This window comes from Aythya fuligula, chromosome 6 (assembly GCF_009819795.1).
Source record: "Aythya fuligula isolate bAytFul2 chromosome 6, bAytFul2.pri, whole genome shotgun sequence".
Classification (NCBI taxonomy): Eukaryota; Metazoa; Chordata; class Aves; order Anseriformes; family Anatidae; genus Aythya; species Aythya fuligula.
Window position 1 is genome coordinate 31,636,063 of NC_045564.1, and position 27,889 is coordinate 31,663,951.

At 43.3% G+C, this 27,889-nt stretch overlaps 2 protein-coding genes across 4 annotated transcripts; one reads left to right on the forward strand and one right to left on the reverse strand.

Annotated features, from left to right (window-relative positions):
* Positions 1-7,054: 7,054 nt before the first annotated feature.
* C6H2orf76 (chromosome 6 C2orf76 homolog) lies at positions 7,055-17,154 on the reverse strand. Of its 3 annotated transcripts, none has more exons than XM_032190262.1 (6): positions 17,112-17,154; positions 15,367-15,519; positions 13,550-13,600; positions 10,348-10,385; positions 10,137-10,218; positions 7,055-7,183 (listed from the first exon to the last, which is right to left on the reverse strand). In XM_032190262.1, the coding sequence occupies exons 2-6, from the start codon at positions 15,497-15,499 to the stop codon at positions 7,107-7,109; spliced, it is 381 nt and encodes a 126-aa protein (XP_032046153.1). In that variant the 5' UTR covers positions 15,500-15,519; positions 17,112-17,154; the 3' UTR covers positions 7,055-7,106. The 3 variants fall into 3 exon arrangements, with proteins under 3 accessions (XP_032046153.1, XP_032046154.1, XP_032046155.1); XM_032190263.1 differs by having other exon boundaries at positions 17,091-17,123; XM_032190264.1 differs by lacking the exon at positions 17,112-17,154 and adding an exon at positions 16,101-16,132.
* Positions 17,155-17,428: 274 nt separating this feature from the next.
* On the forward strand, positions 17,429-20,890 carry DBI (diazepam binding inhibitor, acyl-CoA binding protein). Its single transcript, XM_032190265.1, has 4 exons — positions 17,429-17,491; positions 17,609-17,726; positions 19,885-19,947; positions 20,593-20,890. The coding sequence occupies exons 1-4, from the start codon at positions 17,483-17,485 to the stop codon at positions 20,664-20,666; spliced, it is 264 nt and encodes an 87-aa protein (XP_032046156.1). The 5' UTR covers positions 17,429-17,482; the 3' UTR covers positions 20,667-20,890.
* Positions 20,891-27,889: the final 6,999 nt, after the last annotated feature.

A 27,889-nucleotide genomic window follows, 5' to 3' on the forward strand; every position in this document is an offset into this window, starting at 1 on the left:
CCCCAACAATACCATTACTTTAATGGCAGTAGTAGAGCATAGGGTGATTATCTGGAATTTAACACTAAGAAATGAAACACTCAGGCCAGCAGCTCCTTGCTATCAGGAAAATAAGTGAAAACTGAGCTTTGCTGTGACCCAGCATGCCAGGACCCATGTTAGGGAGCTACGTATGCACGCAGGAGGTCACCAGTGGGTGCAGACACACGTCAGCCAGTGCTATTGCACAGCAGCACGGGAACAAACGAGCTTAATTCACTAAACTGAAAGTCCTGTCGATACCGAGTTCAAGGAAGAGGGAGTTTCCAGTGAGGTTTGTGGGACTGGAAAGGTAAAAAAAGGAGTTTTAATGTTATCATTTTGTTCTCCGTTTCTTATATCACTTCCTCGTAGAAGCGGCATGCCAGATCAACCAACTTCTAGATCTGCAGCGTTGCATTTTAATGAGCTAATTTGTAACTTGATTTTAATGAGTTCATTTAAATGCCTGTGCTGAAGCTTAACCTCTGCAGGTACAGTTCTCTCACTCCCTCTGTTTTATAATACGAGGCTTTTAACAGTCCAATCGGTTTCTTGCTCTTCAGGGATTTACTTACAAAATGACATATCAAGCTACAGTTAAATATTTAGGGTAATGCAGTTGCTTCAGCATCTCTGTACAGACTATTTCCTTCAGTTTCTCCAAGATGGTCAGCACAACGGTGTGAGCTGCTACAGGCAGCCCCAAAAGTCTGCTGTACCCCTGGGCTTCACATTTCCTGCACTGAGCTAGTGGGATCCGCAGGCTGTGCCTCAGCTTTGAGGAATAAGATTTGTTGCAGTAAGACAATTTTCTTTTACCTGTTTATTGCATCTTAATAAGAAGCATGTTTTTCAGAACTTCTGCACAAGGTTTTTAGTGCCAGTCAGGGCCGCCCTGAAGTTGAGCATGCAATAAACAGCAGGAAGGTGCCATCTGTGTCTGGGGCCAGTTCTTTTTGGCAGAGCATGCACAGGAGTTTCTTATTCAAAGCCTAAAAATAGCTGCTGTGTGCAGGCAGTCGGGAGGATCACATAATACACATAGCATTAGAGGAATCTTTCAAAGACTTGAAATGGCACTAGAGCCATTCCCCTGGAAAGATAATCTGCTTTGCATTTAGAAACCTCAGCAGTGGAGGACCCACTGCAGCTGCTGTTAGCTGGTAACTTACTCTCGTTATCTGTTTCCCTGTGTCTGATCCACAATTAGCCAGCTTCAGCTGCTGCCGTCCCATGCCAGCCTGCTGGCTTAAAGAGCTGTCTACAGTTGGATGTCTGCTTTTAAGTAGCTGCATTATTCAGCACTCTGGAAAACAAAGATACTATGCAGATACTAGGATTTAAGCCTGCTTTCTGCAAGACCAGGTTCCTTTTATTTGAGGGGTGGGGAAGTGTGGAAAAAATTGCCGTAATACTATTAGGATATGGGGTTTTCACTTCTAGGTTGCTTCTTTGACTGTAAAAGCAACAGATGTGCTCCAGTTGGACAGACACCAAATACATGTACATGTACAGTGTCAAAGGTGTGACCTCAAAGTAAGGTCAAAACCAGAGCGATACCATACCTTCCATTTAAAAAACCTCCATCCATGGAAGAAAAAGGGCTTCCCAAAATGGCCTTAAAGAATATGTTTGGAGTTTTGAAAAGTCAAGGAGAAAAGTAAGACACCAAGAACCTGTTTTCCTATGCTGGCCCTTGGCCCTGTAGGCTCCCTGGGCTCCAGGTTAGAAAGCAGAATTAAACCTTCCCAAAATGCGAAATGAGGGCAGACAGACGCAGTTCTTGCAGCCCTTGCTGACGTTGATGGTACACAACACCATGTCACCTGCCAGAGGGCAGAACTGGACATACAAAGATAAATTCTATTATTAACCTGAACTGTCACACTGAGCTCTTGAACGCGTTCACTGCCGGCTGAAACTTGCACCCTTTTGGCCTACTACAAGAGAAGAATCTATCACTATCAGATGGAGAGGATGTCAGCAAACAAAAAATACAATCCATATCTGATCAAAAAATACCGTATCTACAGGAAGATGAAAGTTTTATGCTCCATCCTCTCCCCCGCTGCTTCACCAACCCAAACACCCACCTCTGCTGCCAGCTACCCTCCAGGCGTACCACGCTTCCAGAGGAGGTCCTGGTCTCCTGCAAAGCAGAACTGGGTGCTGAGCAGAAGGAAGAGAAGTGAGAATAACACCTTGCAGACAATGTGCACCACAGTGGTGCCCGCACCCACGCACACAGAAGTCTTCTCTCACAGACGGCAGAAGGCAGCAGTCGCCCATGCATCTCCTCCAGGCTGTGAGCGGCTGCTGAGGGTTACGGGGACAGCCTGGCACCGAGGCACTGCTCCTAGCACACCAGTGCTACCAGGGCAGAAGAAATGAGCAGAAGCAGCAGCCCAAATCAGAAGGAAGGCTTGATGTCACCCACTCTCTCCCCATCGCTTACTTCCCTCTTCTGCAAGCAGGATGATGGGAATCTCAGCAGAAAGCTCAGTCACGCCTTGTCCCTGTGCAACAGTCCTAATTTACCCTCTTAACCAGGCACCATCCATGCACACTTCAATCATTCGAAGCATAAAGCTCTGCACAGTGCTTGGGTCTGGGCTCCACAACTCATATCCCATCTCAGAAAGCATGGCCCGGAGAGCACAGTGCCAGGTTCTCCTCACCCATGGCACTCCAAGGGAGAAATAGCAGGAGCTTAGGGGCAGAAGCATGGAGGACACGTTTGTTGTGTGTTTAAGCTGTGCTGCTGAAGATTTTTTGCTCTGCTTTGCATGCGTGTCTGTTCTGAGTGGTTTTCCTTGTGTTAAAAAAAAAAAAAAAGGCATATTTAAAGTCTACTTGACAAAAGCTCAGCAAATTAACACTGATCTTTTCCAGACAATTCCTCAAATGAATGTTCTGCAAATGCCTCTTCACGGCGTGCAAAGATTTAGACACGCTGGAACTGTCTCCACAAAGCATGCGCTCTAACAAGAGGAATTTAAGCACTGATACCAGTTCAATTTGCCGCTCTTTGATTTTAATATAAAAAGAAACACTTTCTGCAAGGAAAGTTTCAGCTTTCATTCCCGCAGCCCTAGCACAGACTTCGCAGGCTAAACCAATTCACAGATAAGCGCTCTTGCTAGACATTCAATATTTCTTGGCTTACGTAGGTCCTGGAGAAAGAACAGGCTGTGCTGACATCTGGTGGCTTTCTCTGCAGCCAAAGAGTTTATGGCAATAGGTCTTGGGTTTTCACTGGGTTTTTTGAATCTGCTGTTTTATAGCAGATGAGGTAGAAACCTAACCATTAAAGCACTGCAAATAAGCAGAGATGGCAGCATGAAAGAAAGGGAAGTGGCAGGGAAAACACGCAAAGGTGTGTCTGTTTCCCCAATGTCACGGTGGGAAAGTAGGTGGCAGGAAAAAGCAGTGTCCTGATTACCTGAATAGTAATGAAATTATCTACTGAGCATCTTTGGTTGATTTATCAATCATTTGCAAATCCACAGCAGCACTACAAAAAGGAAGTGATGGAAGGAAGATCTGGAGCCAACTGGTACCATTCAACCAGACTGGGCTCAGCCCAACAAACCTCAATAAGCAAAAGTGTGCACTTGCCTTAAGCACTTGTAATGCCTCCAGCCAGCTGCCACTGACTCTGAAGCCTGGATCATATCAGTCCTTCGAGAGCAAGAACAAGTGTTGCAGGTTCTGTTTTCTCATTCTTGATCTCTGAACATCCAGGATTTCAGCAGCTATTAGCTTGCAAGACCAGAACCCCCAGATGTCCTGCCACGGCTGTGTCACTGTGGGACTGTGACCTACAAGGTTGCTAAGCAAAGGATCTGTTGGGATGTGCTGAATGTTCTGAGAATGAAAGTGAAACATCACAGCTTACAGTTTATCTCTGGATCACTTCTAAGAACATTTTCATCAGATAAAGCAATTCTTCAACTTTATCTGCAGTGCATATCTGATTTTTGAGGACTCCTCTGTGCCATCAGTAACTGTCAGCATCTAACTCAGCTACCTGTGCTCTTGCATCTGCAAGAGGCAATGCGACTGCCTCTGAACAGAAAACTACAAACAGCTGCACGTAGAAAGCACTATATCAGAGCCTGAGAAAAAATAATCTATTACAGCAGTTTCTGCATTCAATTATATAAAAATATATATATATTAAAATGCATAATGATATAAAAACACTATTCTAGTATGTATGTGCCAGGACTGTTGTACATTTATCATTTTCTGTGCTTATTCAGTTACGTCGTTACCTCTTCTCCTTCCTCATGGTAATTCCTTTCTTAAGATAACCTCCTCCTTTAGTAGGTATTTTTCCACACCTCCTAACCAAAACTCCAGTCTCTTACATAGTTTTCTTTCTCCGAGAAACACCATAGCTCCCCCAGTCCCAGCTTGACCACCTTTTCCTGCTACACTGCAATAACTGAGGAGGACACAGGTCTTATATCAGTATCCTCGCAGGATGCAATTGTTAAAATAAATAATAATAATTAAAAAAAAGGCTGGTGAAAAGCTTGAAGGACATCATATTGTAAGACAAATTATTAATGCCACAATGCCTAAGAATGCTGACAAAGCTATATGACTTATCCCTCTATACATTATGGAGGCCACCTTTGGTCAACAGTAGTTGTGAACCAACGTGGATCACAACCTCTGCCAGGGTAACAAACCCTGGTACCAGCTATGTGGGTGGTGGGCGCTTTCCTTTAATAGAGGATTTTATAACAACACAGGTAAAGACATCTTAGTCCTTACTGAGTTACTAGCCAGTGTTCCTAGATTTCATTCAGTGTGCAACACTCCTGGAATCAAACCCACTCTGCAACGAGGCTACACATGGCTCTACCATATCCCACCCAAAAACGTTGGAACAGCATCTTACCTAAGGTTTTATGGTAGCTCTGTTTTGGTTGTCAGTTTTATTTTCATTTTTTCTGGAAACATGCATTATTAAAGCCTCAATTAAAAACAACAACAACAAAAAAACACAGTAGAAACAATTCAGGAAGAATCCAGTTTCGAGTGTGGTCACTGACAGCATTACAAAAGGCTGTACTGTGCTGCAGCAGAAAGCAGCCAAGTGCCACTGCCAGAGCCAACAGAGCTCACAGAGCACTAGTTTCATTTGAAAGAGAAACTAATCTAAAGTGACAGACAAATAATTATTAATTGGCATTAAAACATTTACATTTTTCTTGTTGACGTTGTGCAACTTCTCTTCCACTGTTACACACTCAGTGTCACACTGAACTGCTTTAACTGTACTAGCTATAACTACAGAGAGGACACGCTAAAATTTGGTGACTGTCCAACATGAATACGTTAGAGAGAAGGGATCACAAAAACAATCCAAATCAGTCTGAAAGGGCTGGAGAGCAAATTAAAATCCTCACAACAGGAGCAAAACAATGACAGTCTGCTCAGAGAGCCTAAGCGTGCTGAGAGACTCCCTGGTAGGAGAGCCCAAGACAGTGATCTCCACAGTATGCCATCTACTTACCACACAGTTACATTCATTATTGTAAATCTAGAGTAAAAAAAAATATTGAGAAAAAAAACAACACAGCATAATCCCTTTCACAATAGAATACAACAACATTTGAAGCAAAGCTGTTGGGGAGTAACACCAGCTACCTGAGAGGTCTCCAGCCTACACCAGGGAGTTGTCATGAAGGATGAAGAAAATGAGGTGGGAACAATGCATAAAGGTTTCTTTGGCCCTACATCTAAAGTAAAGGGATTTTTTATTTTAAAGCTTTGGATATCACACATCTGCTTTCGCTATCACCTGTCTATCACAATAAAAAATAAAATAAAAATCAAAGTTCTAGGAAACTGTAAGCTTACTTCTCTGGAAAGTCTCTAGTGGAAATGTTGTTGTCAGCTCTCACCCAGAGCTGAGGGTAGATGTCTGGGTCTAAAGCAATTGCACATGAGGTCACATTTGATTTAGCACAGCATATGCCCAAAAAGCCTACAAGGCAGAGAGCCAGAATCGCTTCTATTTCCCTGAAGAGAGGCTTAAAGACACAGTGGCCCATCTTGGCAATCCCCTAATGAGCAGTTAAGTGTCTATCTAAACTAGAAGCATGACTATTTTTTCTTGTTCTTAATTTGGTTAGTGTCCTAAATTTGGCTAATTCCAGGAAAGCCTGGAATTACCAAGAACTAACATATAGTGACAGAACATTTGGCTCTTGGAAAGCAGGAAAGAATAGTCTTGAAGACATCTGTTGTGCAGATTTGGCTTCTCCTTGCAAAAATGCAATCATTCAGGTTTCACTCTTGAAACTGAAACCATGGGCTTTCACAACATTTGGAATAAATCCTTACTCCTATTCATGCATGTTGATTCCCTGGCAGAACTCAGGTTGCTACCTCTTCCATGAAGGTGTCTCCATGAAGCAATGCAGTAGCAAGTGAGCTGGTCCTTGAACACAAAGGCCTCTAACAGTCACTTTCTCTTTGAGCATGCTAAAGAGGGCTAGAAGAAAGTATAAAGGAAAGCATTCACCAGTGAAGAGCCTGAAACACTTGCCAGTGTGCACCATTTAAACAAAAGAGCCTAAACATAAAGAGAGTGAAGTAAATCTATTACTTGAAACAGAGACTCTCTTGTCAGACACTCTAAAATGCCCAGCGATTGCGTCACAAAAAGTTTCCATTTTCATTAGAAGTTACTGCTAAGAGGGACTTTTAATGTGCATTGTGTAATATCAGTACGTAGCTAACATCTGCTGTAGGATCCTACCAAGAATGTCCGTCACAGGTCAGAGATTGGTTGCACCGCCAACATTGTAAAAGGCAAGCAAAGGAAAAAGAAATGTAGGAGGAAGGAACAAAAAAAAAAAAAGTCATGTATGCCCCTCAGTCTTCCTACTCTCAGTCTTAACATATTGACAGAAATTAATTTCTATAGGAAGGGAATTGCACTGTTTGCAAAGCAATCCTTTAGGATTTATTGATCTTTAAAAAAAAAAAAAAAAAAAACTCATTAAGCAGAACAAGGAAAATTTACAATGAGTATGGGAAAACAAAACAATCTCTTGGGATCTTCACCAGGCCGAAACAGGATTAGCTTTGTAGTTTCTGTAATCTTCCTCACAGAAGAATGCTAATTCGGTCTCATTTGCTAGAACGAATAAAAAATGAAATATTTAGCACACCAGTAAATGAACCGCCCAACAACGAGCTGTTTAGAAAATCAGAAGACAATTGGTGACTTTTTGGGCAAAGACAATTATAAATCACCACACAATCCCCAACCTCCCCCCCATATTTTTACCGGTACTAAAGATGCGGTTTAACCTTGTTAAAAGAACAAGAACCTGAACATATAGAAGAAAATGTGTACACAAGATCCCTCAAGATTTGCTTAACGCAGACGACAGAATTGTTTGTATAAGCATTCAGCAAATTAAACGATTGCATTTCTAATGCCTTCAAATGCTGGAAAAATAATGAAGCATGATTTTCTCTTTTTTGTGCATTTTTCTTCTAGGAAAGAAAAAGAAACATTTTTTTTTTTTTCTGTGAAATTAGCCTGTAGGTATAATAATTTAATACTTAGAGGATCAGTAGAATATTTTACAGATCACTTTACATTCTCCCTCATGACCCATCAAAATATGTGTCTGAAGAAGTTAATTTTTTGCCCTGCTGATGATTAATTCATGAGGCTTCAACAATATGCAAAGTGAAAGACACAAATTGGCTTCTCCAGCAATACCTTCAAATACTTCTAATTATTCACAGGGGATATGGCAGAGCTAAAGGACCCACAAAGGTTCAGAGCAGTCACAATTCTTTCAACCCAGTAGGTCAAGGACTTCCTCTTCTAAAACAGTAAGTCAGCAACATTACTAATTCAGAACAGAGACAAATCTGATGGAAAGCCTTCACAATTATTAAACATGGAATTCTTTAAGGTGCTGAGCCAATAAGTTCCACGTTCGTTTTTTAAATTAAACCTGAAGTTAATGAAGTCTGCCTGTCTTGTAAAAAAGAAAAAAAAAAAAGTAGAAGGGGTTTTAGACTCTCAACTAGAAAACAGACAAGACTGTTTGCAATGAATGCTGAACACTATTAACATACACCCTACTCTTAAAAAAAGTAAAAAACAGGCAAGCATTAACTTTGCTGAGTAGATAATAGCTGTAATAATAATGACTACCACCGAGGCTTTCCCGAGGATACTTATCTAATGTCCTCATAATTTATAACTCTCTAGCCCAACCCTGTAAAGTGCCAAGGGCAATCAACTGCAGCTTAGAATAAAATGGTCTGCACACCTCTGAATTTCCCAGATTTCCTAATAGAAACTCTCTGTTTTATTCAAGTAAATCTTGTCCAGATTAGATATTGAAGGAAAAAAAAAAAAAAAGATAATATACCAATAGGAGCTTTCAAATCTTACTGATTTAAATGAAATGTACAAACCGAGGACTAATGGCACATGCCATCATGCTTCACTTCCTTGGTTTCCCATTTTCCACTTCTTGTTGAAGACCTCTGCAAGATTTTACTACAAAGACCTCATTCTCATCTTAGCTAATTTTCATATCAAAATATGCCAGAACATATCAAAATTCAAAATCGTATAATAGCATGCTGTCATTTACAAAGCAAGAGTTTTTCTTTGCTGTCACAAATACAAACTACATCCTAATGACTAATTGTAAAACTTCTGCTAGCTATGTTGCAAATATTTAAGACTTGATTCCCAAGAATCCTCCTTCCTGAGGAACCATTTTTCTTCCAGATGAACAGGTCTAGTTTACCTGGTTTAGTAAAAATAAATAAATGAATAAATAAATAAAAGCAGCCAGAGAATAACTATTTTTCATGTTATAAGAATGCCCAAAGACCTTTAGGAAAGGTATATTGAGGGCAGGTGTAGTACACTCCAGGGAAAACCATTACAGAGACACTTCAAATCACTTAAAAGTGAAAAGTAAATGGTAGAAATCTTGAAACAATGAAAAGGGGAAAAACAGAAATAAAGCAAACAAACAAAACCAACAATGACAACACAAAACCCCAACTTAAGAAAAATCAGGTCCCCTCTCTGACACCCCAAAAATCAGGGTTTGTTTGTTTGTTTGTTTTTGTGGCCAAGAGAAAAAGGAGGTGGCTTACAACCATGTCACAAAACATAACCAAGAACATTGAGGTGCTATATTCTAAGAAAGATGCAAGCAGAATACTGGCCAGATGTCAGAAGTTGAACTCTTTGAAACCCTTTAGACTATATGACCATGAGAAAGAAAAGCCATTCTTTCTGGGGAGCAATCAGAGGGCATCAGGAAGAGTAGGGAGTTTTCTCTGTGACACCCCTGCACTTAGAGTGCAGGTGGTTAAACATCACAGCGAGGCAAATCAGAATCAAATGAGCAAATGTCTATATGAAGGTGGAATGCTACTACATCCCTCAAGTACCCCTCTGCCACAAAGTCATTCAGCCACGTTTATGAGAAGCCCAAAGGACATCCCGGGACCATCAATTTTATCATGACAGACATTTCTTTACATTATTACCAAAAGACATGCCCTATATGCAGTCCCCTGTCAAAACGTGAGAAATCAGGTCAAGTTTCAACTCTGTGCTGCGTTCAGCACATTCTCTAAATGATACTCCTCGAGTCTTCCCAAGCAATCTGACTACCAAGGACTGCATGTTGCACATTAAAACAAATCCAATCTTATTTCATTATTCCATACTGGTTCCACTACTTACATTTCTAACCAAAACATCAGTTTAAATGTTACTGATAAGACTAAGCAGACACGGTACTAATAACCTATCTGCCAATCATTTAAAATTACTCTCAGCAGAATTATGAGCATACCTTCTGAAATCACAATTTGCATTCTGAACATTCGGAGTGCAGATACCTGCTGCCCTCAGTTCAATGATTTCAATGTACGTTATCCCCCCTTCTTCCCTGAATAATTATCAAGTAGTGTAAAGAGAATCAGGAATACCATTTACTTTTCAGCAGGCTATCCAAACATAATCAGCCAGTTATCAGTTTAATGACAACCACAGTGAACAGCACCTTCAGTCAATATAAACGTACTCATACCTACTCCAGCTGCTTTCAGCGTACTCTCTTCTTTCAAAATCAGTTTGTCATCATCTTCCAAACTCACTACAAGCTCCCCAGTCTACAGATTAGAGAACCAGAATACAAAGATAAGAATTTGTTGTCTCTCTGTCCCAGTCTCGTTTTACAGTGCAGACATCTGCCTGCATTAAAGCATGCAAAAGGGGAAGAAAATAGCTAATAACCATACCTTTGATTTGTGTGCTTGGTGAATAATCTTCATTGTATCTGAAAGAAAATGCAATATTTTCCTAAAATAAACTTTAATATGCAGGCAACAAAAAGTTATGCTTGGGGAAGAAGACAGTAACAAAGGGGTAAGGTTTATTTTTCTTTTATTATTATTAACAATTTTACATATTCAGTCTGAAAGAGGAGAAAACATTTTAATTTCCCAGTCCTGCAGCCACAGCCTTAAACCAGTCAATCCACCATCTTATTGGGCTTCTGTCTACTGGCTGAGTTACAATAACTGACTAAATGACCATCCCAATTGCCAGTCAAAACACATCAATTCAAATGCCAGCTAGGGTGTTTTAACTTAGCAGGTTTTATACATGCAATTGGGGCAGCACAAACTGCATTTATGTGCTGTCAACAAATGCAGCTGAATTGACAGACAGCACGTGATTAAGGCACAGTAACCTGACTACTTCAGATTATTATTTGAAATCTTCCTTCTCATGAAGAAGTCATCCATGTTAGAAAGCGTGTTGAGCAAGTTCTTTTTCCATGAATATGTACAACTCTCCTTTCTTTCTACATCCCCTTCATATTACCTGTGATATTTTTGTGTATTTTGTTTCCATACCTTCAATGCACAGTTCTGTTTCCAAGTTTGTTTCCATACCTTCAATGTACAAATGCATAATACTCTGTCCCCTTTTGAATGTTTTATTTAAAATATTACAGAAGGTCAAAACTACTCCATATTCCCACTGCAGAGTTCACTGAAAAGGCATTCTTGACGTGCAGTCCTAGCTGCAGTATTAGAAGCAAAACAAGTATTTGATTGCAATTACCAGGATCCATCTTGCGTAGAAACATTGCAGAAGAACAACAATCACAGCGAAAAGATACTGTAATCATGAAAACTTTCTCCCAAAGTAAATACCATCCAGCCTCTGCCTCTTAGTTTTAAACTTCTAGACCTACTTCGCCACATTCCCTGTTCTCTGGTCTTTGCACAGTTGTTCTCTGAACTCTTGACTCAATTTTACTTGTCCATATCTTCATCACTGGCATCCAGAAATTCACTGCATCTTCATTTGAGCTATTAAATGGCTTCTCCAATTCTGTTATAGAGATAAAACTGCTGTATCTTCTCATCCTAGCTACTTCCTCTCAATTGCTTTTGCTATATTTAATAATCCCAACCTAGTCCCACTTAATCATATATATTTTTTAACTTTTCCTTTTCTGGTAACAGATCTTCCATGACAATAGATAAGAAAACACTTTCTAAGCCTCTCTGTGAAGTATCGACCATACTGCTCCGCATTTATGGGGGAAAAAATGGAGAAGCTGCTTATGAGACAAGATAGCACCCTTCATCAGTAAAAAGGAGGTAATGACAGGGTAGAAAGATGAGAAGATAGACTGAGAAGAGTTCTACATCAAGGACATGAACGATGTGTACAAAGAAATGAAGAGAACATTTGAAAGTCATAAGCTTGGAGATTCAAATGAGTCACAACACCAAGAGGAAAAAGGTGGCGGTGATGTATATGAGGTCAGGAGAACCAAGTAGTGCTGGATTCTGGACAGAAGGAAGCCAAAGCAGTCAAGATGAAAACCAGCCAGGTCCAAGTGGCACTGCCAAACAAAGCAGAGAGATATCTGACTCTTACTAGCAGTATTCATGCATAAGTCTTACGGCCTCTTGATCACCACAATACAAGAAAGACAACAGAGCACGCAAGAGATGCCAAAAACACGAACCTGGATGATTCACAGCCTAAGGGGAAGGTGAGGAACACAGGCTTGATTTTTTTCTGTGTGAAAATTTCAGCATAGCTGGCACCATCCCACTAAAAGGCCCCCACTAACTGGTATAACAAGTTTGAAAGTTCTGCTGTGTTTTGCACCCACATTAAGCCCAGTCCTACGCAGCACAATCAGGTGCTCAACCACAACATATGCTTGCAGCAAAACTAAACTGATTCTGTGAGTGATGAAAGAACTAGCAGCAGGGATAGGCAGCACCAGAAATACAACTGGTAGCAGCCCTACATGGGACTCATCCACTCAAAGCAACAGGTATTAGGGGGCTGAAAGGGAGCACCAAATTCAGAATTACAATTACCTAGATTTTAAGTAATACATTAAAACTAATAACATTTAAGTCCTTGTCACTGATACAGTGCAAATCTTAATCCCTCACTTTTTTTCTGTTTTCATTTTGTACTGTTTCACCATCAGCAAGAACAAAGTATGAAATATTTGCCTTTTTTTTAAGAGGCAAATAGAGTCGATCACCATTCACATGTATTAAGAAGGTTCCTCATTCACTTCTTTGAATCACTGTAGAGGAAGGAGTTTGTTACTGCCAAGAACGTGGGAGACAGATGATCACTTGTAGCAAAGCTCCAAAGGAACTTTCAGAACTGTCAGGCTGAGGAGAAGGTATGTGACTGACACCTGAGTTACCAACCTCCACAAAAGGAAATAGTTTAGTTTACTTTGAAAATATCTTCTATCCCAAACAGATGAATTGCACACATTCATGCCAAGCTTCACAAAAGGAAATACACATGTACATTTACATTAGAAGATAAATTCAGTCTAAACTTGACACCAGACTATTTCTTTCCACTAGCTCTTAAGAGTTTTCTAACCTACTTTGAGCAATGTTCCCCTGCTCCTCTCATATTACGTAAATTATTTAAGAATATGAGTTTTATGCATTTTCCATTTACTGCCTTAAGCTTCTGCTTCATGACCCTTTTTGACCTCACAATTAGTAAAGAGATACTGAAATACATAAGTATGAACAGAACTACAAATTCAAAGTGTTTGAGGCCATAAGCTGCTCTGTAAAGTAAAAATAGGGTTAAAAGGTGGTTATAAAAGTAATAAAAAATTAATACGAAAAAGCATCAGTACCAATTAGCAAAGAATGTACAACATGCAGCCTAACTCAAAGATTAATACAGAAGTACAAACCAATGGTCAGGTTCTGTAGATCCCAGTGCATAACCCCAACTACAAGAGCTCGACAGAGCTGCAAACATAGGCAAGCACTGCAACCTGCATGAGTATGCTAAAAGAGTTGCCTCCTAAAATGTCCAAACTGTTATAGATTACATCTAAACTGGTATAGATGTTAACTGGTATAGATTCAATGATTACAGCTGCATCTTGCAAGAATTAAAACAAGAAAGAATACCTACCATACTTGTAATTTTTAAAAGGAGGAGGAAGTCCTGCTCTTGAAGGCACATCTGTTAAAATAAAATCACCAAGTTAAAATAAAGTTGTCTTTTTTAATTTCCAGTAATGCACAGAAGTGCAATGCATGCATCCTAGACACCCTTTACATCAAAATAAATCGTCAGCACAAGTGACTTGTTTGAGCAACAAATACTGAAACACAACCTTTGGCTCAGATTTGACAGTTGCTCCATATTAGCTTAACTTCACCCAAGCACAAAGTTCCTCTGAACAGCATGACCCATGTGGATAGCAAGTCAATGCAATTAGGATGTGATCATGGGAGTCAGATCCTTCAGAATTCTGCCAGAAACATCCTGTTGTAGTTTGTAAAGTCCAAAGTTCAGAGTCTCTCACTACCTTCTACCAACAGCATCCTGATAACCGCCATTCATAACTAACTGTTCAGTAAACACAGCCATGCTAACCAGTCACAAAAAGGAAGCCAAAGGGTAATAAATTAACTCTTTAGCCACATGAAGGACACAGCCAATAAGCCACTGCAAGAACACCAACACCTCCCTGGTGCTAGCATCCCCAGTGACATCCAGGGATTTAAGCAGGGCCTTGGAAGGCCCTGTTGCCTGTCAGCTGCTTGGCAGCAACATGGCTGAAAACACAATTTCATCAGTAGTACAAAAATTTATCTCAAATTCCTCCTTCAAAACAGATCACAGTAAAGGAAGAAACATGGATTTGGGGCCAGGAACAACACTACCCACATGGGGAATGGGGTTCCAAAAAGACTGACTCAAGACACTAGCTTTGTCTCAAATAGCAGCAAGTTGCAATATTGCACACATCAAAAGCAAGTTTTTTTTAGCTTTATTTCTTGTATTTTCTTATTCATAACAGCAGCTGTACCATATGTTCTGCAAGTGCTAGTAGTTTTCTAAAAGCAACCTAAGATCTAGCCATGCCTATCACTGTCTACAAGTAAGGAAGTCGCTGAAAACACAGTACAGCTGTAAGGCCCAGGGCAACATCCCAGAAGTTGCTCAAATGTGATCAGCTGCAACAGTTCCAGACTTGTTTAAGCTGACATCATGCAAAAAAAATAATAATAATTAAATAAATAAAACCCTGTTATTCTGCCCACTTTGAATGTCTCCATTGATGTGTGAGAAATACACCTGCAAGGTTAGTTAACACCCTGGCTACTGAGCTGGTGCGTGGGCTGGTCTACCAGTTTATTAACTTTCAGATACACTGTCACTTTCATCCAGGCTTCTGAAACACAAGGTCCGTAGATGAGTAAATCCGCACCATAAAGCTCCAGATGGAGACAAACACAGAAGCCAACATGCAGACCAAGACCTCACAGTGTCAGAAACAATTTTCACAGTGCTCTTCCTTCGCACAAATAGCAAACAGATGTTCATTCCCACATTCCACTTACTGGTGTAGCTCCTATGGATCAAAGGCTCCCTAAATTCTATTGGTTTACCCATGTTAATTTCTGAAAAGCTGTCTGAGAGCACTGCTCAAGGAGACTAAGCACAGAGCCAAATGCAGCAAGGCCTTTTAGTCAAAAAGGATCAAGCATGAGGAATTAGGCAGGTGGAGCAGCCTACCCAGATCTAGGCATGGCATGCTGACCATGGAAGCTCTTATTAATTCCAGACTTCTCATCCAAGCTGGGAGAGTAAACAGGGGATATAAATACAACTCTGGTATCTCTACCAAAGCTGCAGAATTCCCACTCATTTGTTTCCCTTCAATTTCTTGTGCAGGGATGGCAACATAAGCGACAAGAAAATAAGTAACAGTCCCTTACCCTTCTGTACAAAAGTAATGAACTGCTTCACCGTCTGATCCAAGTTAACTCCATGATACACCACAGGTCTGAAATTCCGGTGCTCAAAAGAGCGAACAAGACGAACCGTGATGGTTGAGCTTTCTGCTGACATGAGAACTAATTTCGAATAACCTGGAAAACATCAGAGAGGAATTATTGTCTTTCCTCAGCACATAAGCACAGCTAAAAAAGAAGGTGCAGATGAACCTCAGTCAAAGATTAAAACATGGTAAGAAATTTAATAGTGTTAAATCTTTCAAGACTTCATTTTTAGTGGTTCTACAGCAGCAATAAACTAGAATCTCAAAGCAAACAGTTTTGTTTTGAGACTGAGGATATTATTAACACTGTACGTGAAATATTCCAATATTTGTACCTGTGCTGTGTGCTATATCAGACTGTCTGTTAAACAGACAAAATGTTATGGATAAATGCAAGTACGCTGCTTGGTTTCAGATGAGTAACCTATTAAGTAAGTACCTGCTAAGTGAGTAACCTTGGGCTCTAAAAGACTGTACTAACATGAACAAAACTAAAAAACCTTTTTAATATACATATGTTGTACAGATCATAATACCCCAAAAAATGCCTAAGCTGTTACACAATGCTCATTTTCACCTGCTTACAGAAAGTAAAACAACTCCCCCGCACACATACACAAATAATTTTCCCAGTGTATTACTGTATAATCAAGGGTTTATAATAATAGCTACCTAGAATGGCTCCACTGGGTTCATATTGCTTCAGCAGAGAGCAGAAACGACAATGGATTTGTTTTACCAGCCCAAGCACCTCTTTAAACAAACCACACATTGTTCGGGTGGCTTCTTTGTCTCCACAGGAAAATGAGCTATTTCCCACCCCAGCAATCTTCCAATTTTCTCTCTATTTTTCCTTTTTTTTTTTTTTTTTTTTTTGTGCTGGGTATTCCAGCCCCCTTGCTTTCTGTTCCCAGGCTAAAGCCCTGCAGCTGCTACAGAAATGAGAAAAGACTGCAGGGCTGCAGCATCAATCGAGAGCACAGCACGGCCTCTGCATCTCGCCTAGCCATGGGCAGCCACCACTTCCACAAGGGATCCCCTTGTGTATTTCACCCCTTTATGAGCTTTTATTTTGGCATTAAAAAAAATAATAATAAACGTGCTGGGGGTGCTAATTTAAATGCCCCACCTTCGTGCAGGTATCCAATATCTCCCAGCCTTTGCTGTATTTATCTTAGCCGCACCCTGAAAAAGCAAAACGGGAATATTTTCCTCAAATGGCTTTTGCAGAGCGGAGGCACAGCGCTGGCACCCCACAGGGCTACATCCTCACAAGGGTTTATGTCCCGCTGCCCATTAATTCACAGTGCCCTGCTCCATTTTCCATGTAAATAAGCAGCAACCCACAAATGATGCTGATTGAGTACTTCTCTGTACCCAATTATAACCAGAGGGGCACTGAGCAGAAAAGGAGATGTTTTATCGATGCTGCTGCCCAGGTCGAGATCTGGAGAGTGCAGGGGAACAGGCACCCAAACCCGCTTCCCTTGAGCAACCTGGAGGAGCATCTCAGAAATACACACACAGACACAATTAGGAACTTTAGCATTTATTGGACAGGTCCCAGACTCCAATCCGGCCCCCTCAGGCGCGGCGCTACGCCCCCCACACCCTTCAGCCCCCAGCCCGCAGAAAATGGCGGCCGCCCCCCCCTCCCCTCACCCCAACAGCTCCCAGCCTTACTGCGACGCCCCAGCCGGCACCACCGCGGCTCGCCCTTTCGCCCCGCCCCCTCTCGGCCCCTCCGCCAATCACATCCGAGCCCTGCCTCCCTCCCTGCCGCGCCGCGCCTCAGGATTGGCTGCGAGCCGCTCCCGCCCCGCCCCTCTCTGCTGACAGCCCCGCCCTCCCCGCAGCCCCGTGTCTGGGCTCACCTCGGCTTAGCGCCCATGAGGCAGCGCCGCCTTCCCATTGGCCCTTTGCCCGGCTTCTCCCCGCCCCTGCAGAGCGCTGATTGGCGCAGCGCTGCTCGCGGCGCTGGGATTGGCCAGCGCGGTCTGTGGTGAGGGGTGAGGCGGTGAGGCGACCGTTGCGGCGGGGCAGAGCTCGGCATCATGGCGGAGGTAGGGGCTGGGGGCGGCGGGCTCCGGGCGCCTCATTCCCTATTCCCGGCCCCTTTTTCTCCTTTCCGCGTCCCGCTGCTCACCCGGCCCCGCTGCGGGGCCTTCCCTCCCCCTTAGGCTGCGTTCCAGAAGGCCGCCGAGGAGGTGAAGCAGCTCAAGTCGCAGCCTTCGGACCAGGAGATGCTGGATGTCTACAGCCACTACAAGCAGGCCACGGTGGGCGACGTCAACACGGGTACGGGCCGCCGGGGGGGGGCTCTGGGGGCTTTGGGGAGCATCTGAGGGGCATATCGGGGATCTCTGGGGGCTCGCTCCCTGGAGGGGGGGTCCCCTGGGGGCTCGCTCCCTGGAGGGGGGGTCCCCTGGGGGCTCGCTCCCTGGAGGGGGGGTCCCCTGGGGGCTCGCTCCCTGGACGGGGGGTCCCCTGGGGGCTCGCTCCCTGGACGGGGGGTCCCCTGGGGGCTCGCTCCCTGGACGGGGGGTCCCCTGGGGGCTCGCTCCCTGGACGGGGGGTCCCCTGGGGGCTCGCTCCCTGGACGGGGGGTCCCCTGGGGGCTCGCTCCCTGGACGGGGGGTCCCCTGGGGGCTCGCTCCCTGGACGGGGGGTCCCCTGGGGGCTCGCTCCCTGGACGGGGGGTCCCCTGGGGGCTCGCTCCCTGGACGGGGGGTCCCCTGGGGGCTCGCTCCCTGGACGGGGGGTCCCCTGGGGGCTCGCTCCCTGGACGGGGGGTCCCCTGGGGGCTCGCTCCCTGGACGGGGGGTCCCCTGGGGGCTCGCTCCCTGGACGGGGGGGTCCCTGGAGGCTTCCTGGGAGACTGAACCTTGCCTCCTCCTCCTCCCCATTGCTTGAGATGCTGCACCCAACCCCGTGCTTTACACAAAGTGACTCAACACCCACTTGGCGTGGGTCTAAGCACGCAGGCATAAGCTGACCAGACAGGGCCCTAGATAAGCGTTTGTGCAATTCATGGTTTTTAGATTAACCCAGTTGCAAATCTCTAAATTGCACAGGGAGCACTGTGCGTTGGCTTTGCGCAAGGACTGGGTTTGGGGATTTTTGGAGACCTCTGTCAGTAAGTAGCTGCCAAGGTCAAGGGATGCTGCTTTAACATAAGCACATCTCAGATAAACACACTTCAACAGCAAGGCAAGCTACACAAGTGTGTAATAGCAATACTTGGTGGGGGTAGAAGGTTAGTAAACTAGATTGACTGCTTAAAATAGTCCTGGAAAACTAAAAAAGAACAAAATAACACAGGATGTATGCAGTAGGAAGAACTCTTAGAGGAGCTGCAATCAAATATCACGTCCTGGAAGGAACTGTAGCAGAAATATCTCTGCAGATGCACTGTGCCAAATCCCTGCTGCTGCTACTTGGGCTGAGACCGTGCCTAGCGTTCAGAATGAAGCCCGTCTCTGTTGACCTTGCGTAGTACTTGAGTAACTAGAGCTAGAAAGAAAAAAGGGCGTTTGTTTGCAGCCCTGGCCTCCTGACCCAGTTGCCGCCAAAGGTTATTGGGTGTTGACTGAATTCAGAGCTGGCAGTGAAATATACTGGAAGTGGTAAATTTGGGTGTATACACCCAGTTTTTTGCCAAGACAGACAGCACTTGGAGGGATGAAAGAACTGAGCTGGGTTTTAAGATGCGATCCTTCCGGTGTGGCTGGAGCTCAGCATTGTTGGAGCTGAAGTGTTGCCAGAGCTCGTGGTCTGGCAACGTTCAGCATAAGGGTATTGCTGTGGTGAATGTACAGGCTACTAATGAACAGTCCCATTTAATTCATAATCCTAGGAATTATATGTAATGAGACAAAGAACAACTCAGAGGGGACTTCATGTGAAAAATAATCACATCCACATCTAACCCATTTCTTCTCTCTTTGGCTGCAGCGTGGCTTGTAATGGAGTTAGAATCCAGTGTTTATACCCTGAGGATAACAGGGCAGAGGAAGAATTACAAGTTACAAACACACAGTTAACTTGACGTTAACGCTTTTTAAGCTGTACATACGCCACTGGCTTTTGATTTCATGTCTCTGTGTGTAATGGACCTTGGGGCATTTCTGCTTTACTTTAGAGCTGATGTTCTTTAATCGGATTGTCTTCATGCCCCAGCAGTCCCTTCAGAAAGTACAGTGATAAAACCGAATCACACCGTTTGGTGCTCTTCTGTTCAAATGCTGCTCTTTTAAGGGAACTTGGCAGACCTTTTCTGTTGCTACGAGCAGCATCCCAACATGTGTTCTTCAGCACGTGGTAGCTGACTGCAGGTGATTAAGTGGAAGCTGCAAACGTGAACCATTGTATTTTATTGCTAAATGACCTTCAGGAAGTAAGTATTATCTGCAGCCAGGCCACACAAACTGATTCTTTTGCTTATTCTCTCTCTTAGATCGCCCTGGTATGCTTGACTTCAAAGGTAAAGCAAAGTGGGATGCCTGGAGTGCATTGAAAGGTAAGCGTCTGCTTAAAAAATCAAAATGAGTAAATAAAACCATGGGCAAACTAGTCAGAAAACCGTATGCTGTTCAGCAAGAAACCAGATGGTGTTGTCTTGTAAGACAAGAGCTTTAGGAGTTTAAAATAGTGCTCTTGATTACTTCTGCAAAGCAAAAATAACCCTGAAAAATATAGGCTGTCTGTCAGAAAGGGAGTTAAGGTGCAAAATGCCTAGCTGGCTGAAGATGTATGGTCAGGCAAGTGAACAGGAAGGAAGGACTTGGCTTGGATGGACTTGTAGATGAGGAGGCACGTGTAAATGTGCAAGGCTTCTAAACAAATGTGCACATCGCCTGAATTTGCTCAGCATAAATCAACAGCCTTAGCCATTATTTTATGCTGTTGAATTCCTGGTGGCACAGATTTAGGGTCTTTGCCAGCCTAGAAGTGGTCCTTGCAGGAGGGTGGAACTAACAGAAAATGCAGCAGCTCTGAATTAAGCTCAGACCGAGCTGCTGAACCTGTGGCACTGTTGTCAGCAGGCTTTTGTTGTCTCAGCATCTGCTTGCCCTGCTCAAAGAAGAGCTGCCTCAGGGCGGCCTGTTGGAACGGAGCGGGACAGTGTGTCTGTTCTGACTGTTGCCTGTGTTACATCTTTCAGGAATGTCCAAAGAAGATGCAATGAAAGCATACGTAGCAAAAGTGGAAGAGCTAAAGGGCAAATACGGGATCTGAGAAGTGGAAATAGCAACTACTTGCACACCTGAACCATGCCTTATTTCTAATACTGTGGAAAACTGATTTCTGAAGATGATTTTACATGTGAAGTATACTGTAGTCTGTTCTCATAATGCCTGTAGTTCAGGGGAGATCGTGTATCTGCCTAATGTACTGACGTGCTAAAATTCATCTTGAGGACAAAATAACCTGGAACTCATTAAAGTGCATTTGATACTTTAGCTGTTGTGGTGGTCATCCCTTAGGGACTATGTTGAATTCATCCATTAGTGGCCGTGTTGCAGCTTTTAAACGCTTCTGTCAGGTTAGAGCAGCGTCAGTGCTCACCTCTCCAGTCCTCACACCACTAGGGGGGGCTCGGGAATGGTTCATGCGGTGCGGATTTGTGTGCAAACCAACTCGGTGATGTCTCCTAATGCTTTCCTTTTGTGTGGATAAATGGCAACCCACAAAAGCTGGAGCACAGAGGTTATCCTGAAGAGGTTAGTGGTAATGCTGTGTGTACTTAAACGCAGCATAGATATTCATTGCCTGTGTCTTTCAGATTCATTCCACGGTTGCCAAATCATCTTCCATAAAACACTTCTCAGAGGTGTTATCCCTGAACAACAGTGTTAGGGTTCTGGAGATAAAGCAGATACTCATCATCTGAACAAAAAATGGTCTGTGAACAGAAGGGCTCTGTAGACAAAGGACCTGTTGATGCCCTTGCTTCTGTACTGCTATAAATACAGAGCATTGGTGGTGCCATGTACTGCAGCTTTGGTGAGAGGTAAGTGAATCAAGCATACGTTTACCCCTTACAAGGCTGTTTGAGCAAGGCTTACAAGGATAATCATCAAATGTTTGTCGCAACTGTGGGTTTTGGAGAAAGCTGTAATAGCCCTTTAGCTAGGGAAGGAGCTTTTGCTTTTTAAATGTGATACTGAACTGTTCCAGCACATGAGAATGAAGTCACAACCTTACAGAGGAATAGTGCCTTTTAACTCCTGCTACGCTGTGCATCATCTGGATGGATGAAGACTTCAACTCGCTGTGCTTTCAGATCAGCAATCGACTTCTATAAATAGACAGAGATGAAACCTGTCTTTACACATGTGCTAAGTTACACAAGCTTTGCTGTCAATGTTATTTAACTTGTATTTTGTCATACTACTGGTAAGAGACAGAGATGCCTTTCCTCTCAAGCATGAGCAGCAGCTGAGGTCCCTTGGTTTGCTCAGCCCAGAGCAGAGCAGGCTGAGGGGAGGTCTCATGGCAGCCTGCAGCTCCCTCACGAGGGCAGTGTAGGGGCAGGCGCTGAGCTCTGCTCTCTGGGGACAGTGACAGGACCTGGAACAGCACAGAGCTGGGACAGGGGAGGGTCAGGCTGGGCATCAGGAAATATTTCTTCACCAAGAGGGTGGTCGGGCACTGGGACAGGCTCCCCAGGGCCATGGTCAAAGCACCAAGCCTAAAGGAATGTTCCTGTTAAAGGGACATTTGGACAACACTCTCAGAAATATTGTCTGATTTTTTTCGAGTCATCCCATGTGGAGCCAAGAGTTGGACTCGAAGAGCCTTGTCAGTCCCTTCCAACTCAGGAAATCTTATGATTCTAAAAACTGTAACTTCCCCCTTTGCTACTTTCATTGGGAAATGCTCTCACAGCTACTTTCCAACTTCCCTTTGAAATGTGTTGGGATAAAGAAGGGTTTGCTGGTCACTCTCATGAGGAAAACAGTTGCTTGTTCTTGTTCTTCTGGGTAAGTAAAATAAACATTTGGGCTTTTTTTTACTTCCTCTTGTATCCTCTGATAATTGATAGTGTTTAAGCACATTCACCTTGCAAAACATGGGTAAGACCAGACATGCAGCACAGGAGATGGTTGTAGCTTCTTGCCAGCCCTGAATTCCACCCAGCTCTGTCTTCACAGCTGTATTCTGTGATGCTGGGGAGGATTCTGCCAACTGGTAGCAGAATGCAGCTCACGCTGGCAAATGCTTCCACTTCTGCTCTTGTTTGCTGGAAGCTTATAAACTGTGAGCATGCCGTGTTTTGCCACTGTGCTTTCTGTCAAAACTCGTATTTGGCTCTTCAGAAACACCATTTGCTAAAACAGCAGAACTGGGCTCTGTCTAGAAAGAGGGCTGGGAGCAGCAAGTTCTGTATCCTGTTCCTAAGTCAGCGTTATTTTACCTATGAGACCCAAACTAATTATAACAGTAGTTTTCCTGTCGGCCATTAGGAAAACACGGCTGTGCATGCAGCACTTATCCCAGCACGGGCTTGGTCTTGACCAGACTTTTATACGTTACCTTGTGCTTATAAACAACATCTATAAAAATGACAGAGAACTCTTCCTTGGACATCTTTATTTAAGTACTTTCTTCTTTACTATAGTAATAACTTCTTCCTGCTTGCAGCTTTGCCTTCCTTAGGAAAGTAAGGTCTGTGGTTGTGCCACCTACCCTGCTTTTTGGCAATCAACAGCACATCTCACAAAATTCCAGTTATTACAGAGGTAAGAGTTACGCAGTAGGAGACTGCGTGGAAGGCATCAAGGCAGAAGCAAAGGTGCTGCTGTCTGTAGGCAGTGCTGGTGATGAGAAGCAGCAACACACACGTTGGTTGCCCGTCTAATAACTATGCATGTGCCTGGCAAAACATTACTGAACAGAGCACTGGATGCTATTGGCAAGCTGGCCTCCTGCAGGCGCTCTCTTTCTTCAAAAACACCGTGGTGTTACTGGATACTACCACTGCAGGAGGATGTTGAAAAAGCCTGTGAATTAAATCAAGGCGCTGCAGCTTTAGCAGCAGGGTGAATGTCTTGTAAACGCGTGGGCTGTGTGGCTCTTCTGAAAATGTTGCTGACTTACAGACCACATAGTGTGTGCTGGCATGGAGCTTGAGGCTCCCGGGCTGCACAAATAACACTTTGGCAGCAGCGATGCTACAGCAAGAATAATTTAAGGACATCCACAGCCGAACTTGTAGGTAAAGGTAACTGCTTTTATTAAACTAACACGGTGGTAAGAATAGATAGCCATTAAGGCACACAGCCTTTCTTGAGCTTTAAAACAGAAGCAGCAAGTCTCAAACCAAAATATGACTTCAGAATCGTTGCTCTGTCTGTAACAAGGTGCTCTCAGTGGAGGAACAGATGCTTTTCATGACAGGACAGTGCTGCAAAACAAGGGATTGTTCTGACACCCGTTCAGGGAGTTGCTGCTATTTCCTCTGTGTTAGATCAAAGAAAGGACAGCCACATCCTGATCCTTGCAGTGTTTGGAAAGGGGAAAAGACGTGCTCTGAAACAAGCCCAACACGCCAGAGGTCAGAGGCCAGCTGGCATACATGCACTCAGGTCTGGTTTGCTGAGTGTGCAGAGCGTGCAGAACGGAATCTGGACTTTGGATATGGCAATAATAAATGCTAACTTGCATGTCCGATAAGAGAGTGTTCTGTCTATCGCACTTCTTCTATTCTTCCATAGAGAAATCAGTGGACTGGTACCGGTGCAATTAGAGATAAACTATAAGGGGTGTGGCTTTTCTTTTCTTTTTTTTTTTTCTTTTTGATTTTGGGTTATGGTTGCTCTTACCAAAGACACATGAAAGCGCAGCGTCCTTTGTGCAAATTTAACAAATCTGTATTGGTGTGCCACTTTAGGCCCGTAGCAGATTTCTTCCATCCTGAGAAGCTGAGTTTTTTGTTTGACTAAACAAAAGGCATTCCGAAGGTGACTGCAGCGTGCAGCTGTCTCTCTGTCAAAGTTCTCCAGCCCTAATCTGGAGTGATCTCGTCTCTCAAAAACAGTATTTTAACCTTTGAACTTATTTGACCCTGATGATACTGCTAAAAATAAATGACAATTATATTTGCTTTTTAAAATATAGGTGCTTGTCCACCGAGTGTTCAGAGCTAACGCTGTTGGGCAATACCACTTTGGGGTGACTGGGTATCCGAACTGTCTTGTGCATATTTGTGGGTTTGATTATTAATGAGGGGTTTGGATAGGTTTTTAAACACCACAACTGAAATTTCAAAAGGGTTGTGCAGCCTTGCAGGTTGTCAGTGCTGCTCAGAGCTAAAACAAGTTGATGTTGCATAGACGCAGCAGATTTGAGTGAGTCACAGTAGTAAACTAGGAAGTGCAAAAGTTGATAGAATAGAAATACAAAAAAAAAAAAAAAAAAAAAGACAATCTGTTTTTTTCCCCATCCACAATTATATGAAGCATCTTCAGACTCAGATAAGTGACCTATAGATTAGCCAGTATTCAGCTGCTGTCTTACAGTACAAATAACACTGATCCATTCCAGGCATGAATCTGTCTCCTTCATTTACAAAAAGAGCTTATTTCCTCTAGAAAAGGCATATCTAAAATGTATACACAGCCCGGTTAGGTTATTCTAGAAGTGTTTTCATGTGGAGTTTGAGTGCAGCAGTATTTTAAATTTAGTTCTTGTTTCTGCCTGTGGCTTCTGGATGTGTTAGTCCCAGTAGGCGTACATTTATTTTTCAAGCTCTGACCCTCTTAACACTTTGTTCAGATTAATCTGAACCTGATGATGAAGCTGATTCATCTTTTACAACCCTCCTGCCATCCAGGGTAGTTCTAGAGCAACCTTTTTGCCGCGTTGAGTACCTGGAGGCATTCAGAGGTGTTCTCAAAATTTTTTAGTGTCGTGCTTCTAATGTTTGCAAACTTTCCAATACTTGAGACTGTCTTGACTAAGGGAGAAACCATTCAAAAATGCAGTGTGGTTAATAAGCACGGGACCGGGGAGATTATGGAGCATATCTGAAAACTTCAGGGCCCATTGCAGTCCAGGAACATCTGGTCAAAATTCTTGTATTTATGAAATTTATGAAAGCAGTGACATGAAAAACAGCCTGGATGTGGAATCAGCGGCTCAGCTGATGTGATAATCCTTACGTTAGCAAAGATTATTTTAGCTCCCAGTACTGCCACTGCAATGAGAAGTTCCTTATTGACATGAAAAAGAGCCCAAAGTCCTGACAAGCTGGGATGTCGTGTAATCTCTGCTTACTGGGTTCTAAGTCACACACTCGTTCTGTTTGCAAGCCTGGATTGCCTCAGGCAGGTCATTCCACACCCTGAAAAAACGACATTTCTTAGCTAACACAGCCAGAAAGACACCTTTTTCCACTGAAGTATGCAAGACACTGTGTTCACCACAGGGCTGAGATAGGAGGGTTAGGAGGAAATGGCATACTGCTTATTTGAACGAGTTCTGAACCTGAAAGGCACGCTCACTAGTTCAATGCACTTGGTATTTTTAACTCCGAGTATTTAGCTGTGTTGATCTGACTTTTTACAGAATGGGAAAAATGTATTACTCAGTTTCTCTTCTGCCTTTTGTAGGAATTTTCCTCCAGCTTAAACATAAAAATGTGGGGCCATGTTTCAGTATTAAAGGGCTAGAGTTCTATTTTCTGTCTTGAATATGTATTTCAAAGCATCAATTTATGCCGCTGTAGACTCATGAAAACACTTTACAATAGGACCTGAGCCAGCACTACTCCTGCTAGAGGTCCCTGAAAAGAGCTGAATCCAAAGAACGAGCAAGCACTTGATATTGGGTGTCTGTAATCGGATGCTTCAGTAGTTCCACAAACTGATGAAAATGGGAAAAAAATAAATAAAAATAAAAAGTGTATTTCTTTAAGTCTGTCCTTCTGTTTAAAGTATCTCTCTTATTTTTAGATAAATTTAGTTTTGGGGGGCTGGGGGAAATCAAGGAATAAAGTCACTGTAACGAACGTGCATGTTATCAACTTTTTTTTTTTTTTTTAGAGTAATAATGAGTACCTTAACTGATATTGTGTGATTTGGGTGAACAATCCCAAACTTCTGCGGTGCATCCTGCCATGTCCAGCAGCGGATGAGAGCACCGGGGGCTGCAGCGCCTGCGACAGCCCCCGGCTGGGTGAGTGCAGTAAGTTTATAAGAAATTGGCACGGGAGAGGCCTCGGACAGGAGGCGAAGTGAAGCCATCTGGCCCAGGAGCTGTCTGCTCTTCACGCACCGAACTGCAGCTCTTACGTGTTCGGGCAAGGCTGTCCTGTTGGCTGCAGCAACTTGCAGTGATGTGAGGAAAATCGTGAGCTAAAGTCTTTGTGACAAGGGGTTGGTCCAAGCCGTACGGGCCCTGGTACAACCCAAAACCCCCTCGTGTTAGGCGAGCTGCCTGGGGCACAACTCGGTGAGGGTGACTGTGCCTGTGTTCCCAGAAGCTGCCTGCCTTAAGCAGTTTTGCCAGCTACTTGCTGACTCTTTACCCCATTCCAGAAGCTCTTTTTCAGTTGAACGCAGCCTGAGCTGAATGCGGCTTCTTGAACTTGTATTTTCAATCTGTTGCCTGCCTTTCTTTTTTTGGAAAAGAACAATGGTGCAAGACAGCTAGCCTCTTTCTCAAAATACTGCCTAAATTTTTTTTATTTTTTTATTTTTTTTAAGCAAATATGAAGAAAACCATCTTGCCCTTTGTACATCCCTTGGGCATCTCTCAAAGTGTCAGTCTACAGATACTGAGGCTCTCTTTGTCTCCAAAATCAAATCAATTTCTGTCTGGAAAGACACCTTGAAATAGGGATCCAACAAAAATGAAGACTTAAATTCCTAGCCAGATCAGTTGCTATCCCAAGAGTTATGATGACATGACTGTAAAGAGATTTTCTCAACAGGCAACTAAATGCTTTTGCAGAACTAGCCGACTGCAAGATTGGAAGAACCTGTACGACAGGGTACATGCTGTAGGGAGAAAAAGTAGGAACAGTTGTATATGTTGTGTATGTAAGCCAGTGAGTATCATGCAATATCCAGTCACTTCCAGAGCGTGTGAGTTTGGGTTGGTTCATAATGTTTGCAGGCAGAAGTTGGGATTTATCACTGTTAAATATTTGTAGGGTGCCTGGCGGTGTGGCAGGTAATCGCTGCTTTACCTCAAAGCGAAATACTTCACCAGGTAACTGCTTCCTAAGCCCCGGTGACACCCAGACTTTGAGCTGACCATCTCGAATGTTCCTCGTGCCTCTGCAGGAGAAAAGCTGGAAATGATTCATCAGTGTTAAAAATGTTATTTGAAATAAAACAGATTAAACTATCCCATGCTTTACAACAACCTCTGGTAATTTCCATTATTTATGAACACATTTCCCTGAAAATTTTCTCTCCAGGGATAGGATGTGAAATATCCACTTAAACAAT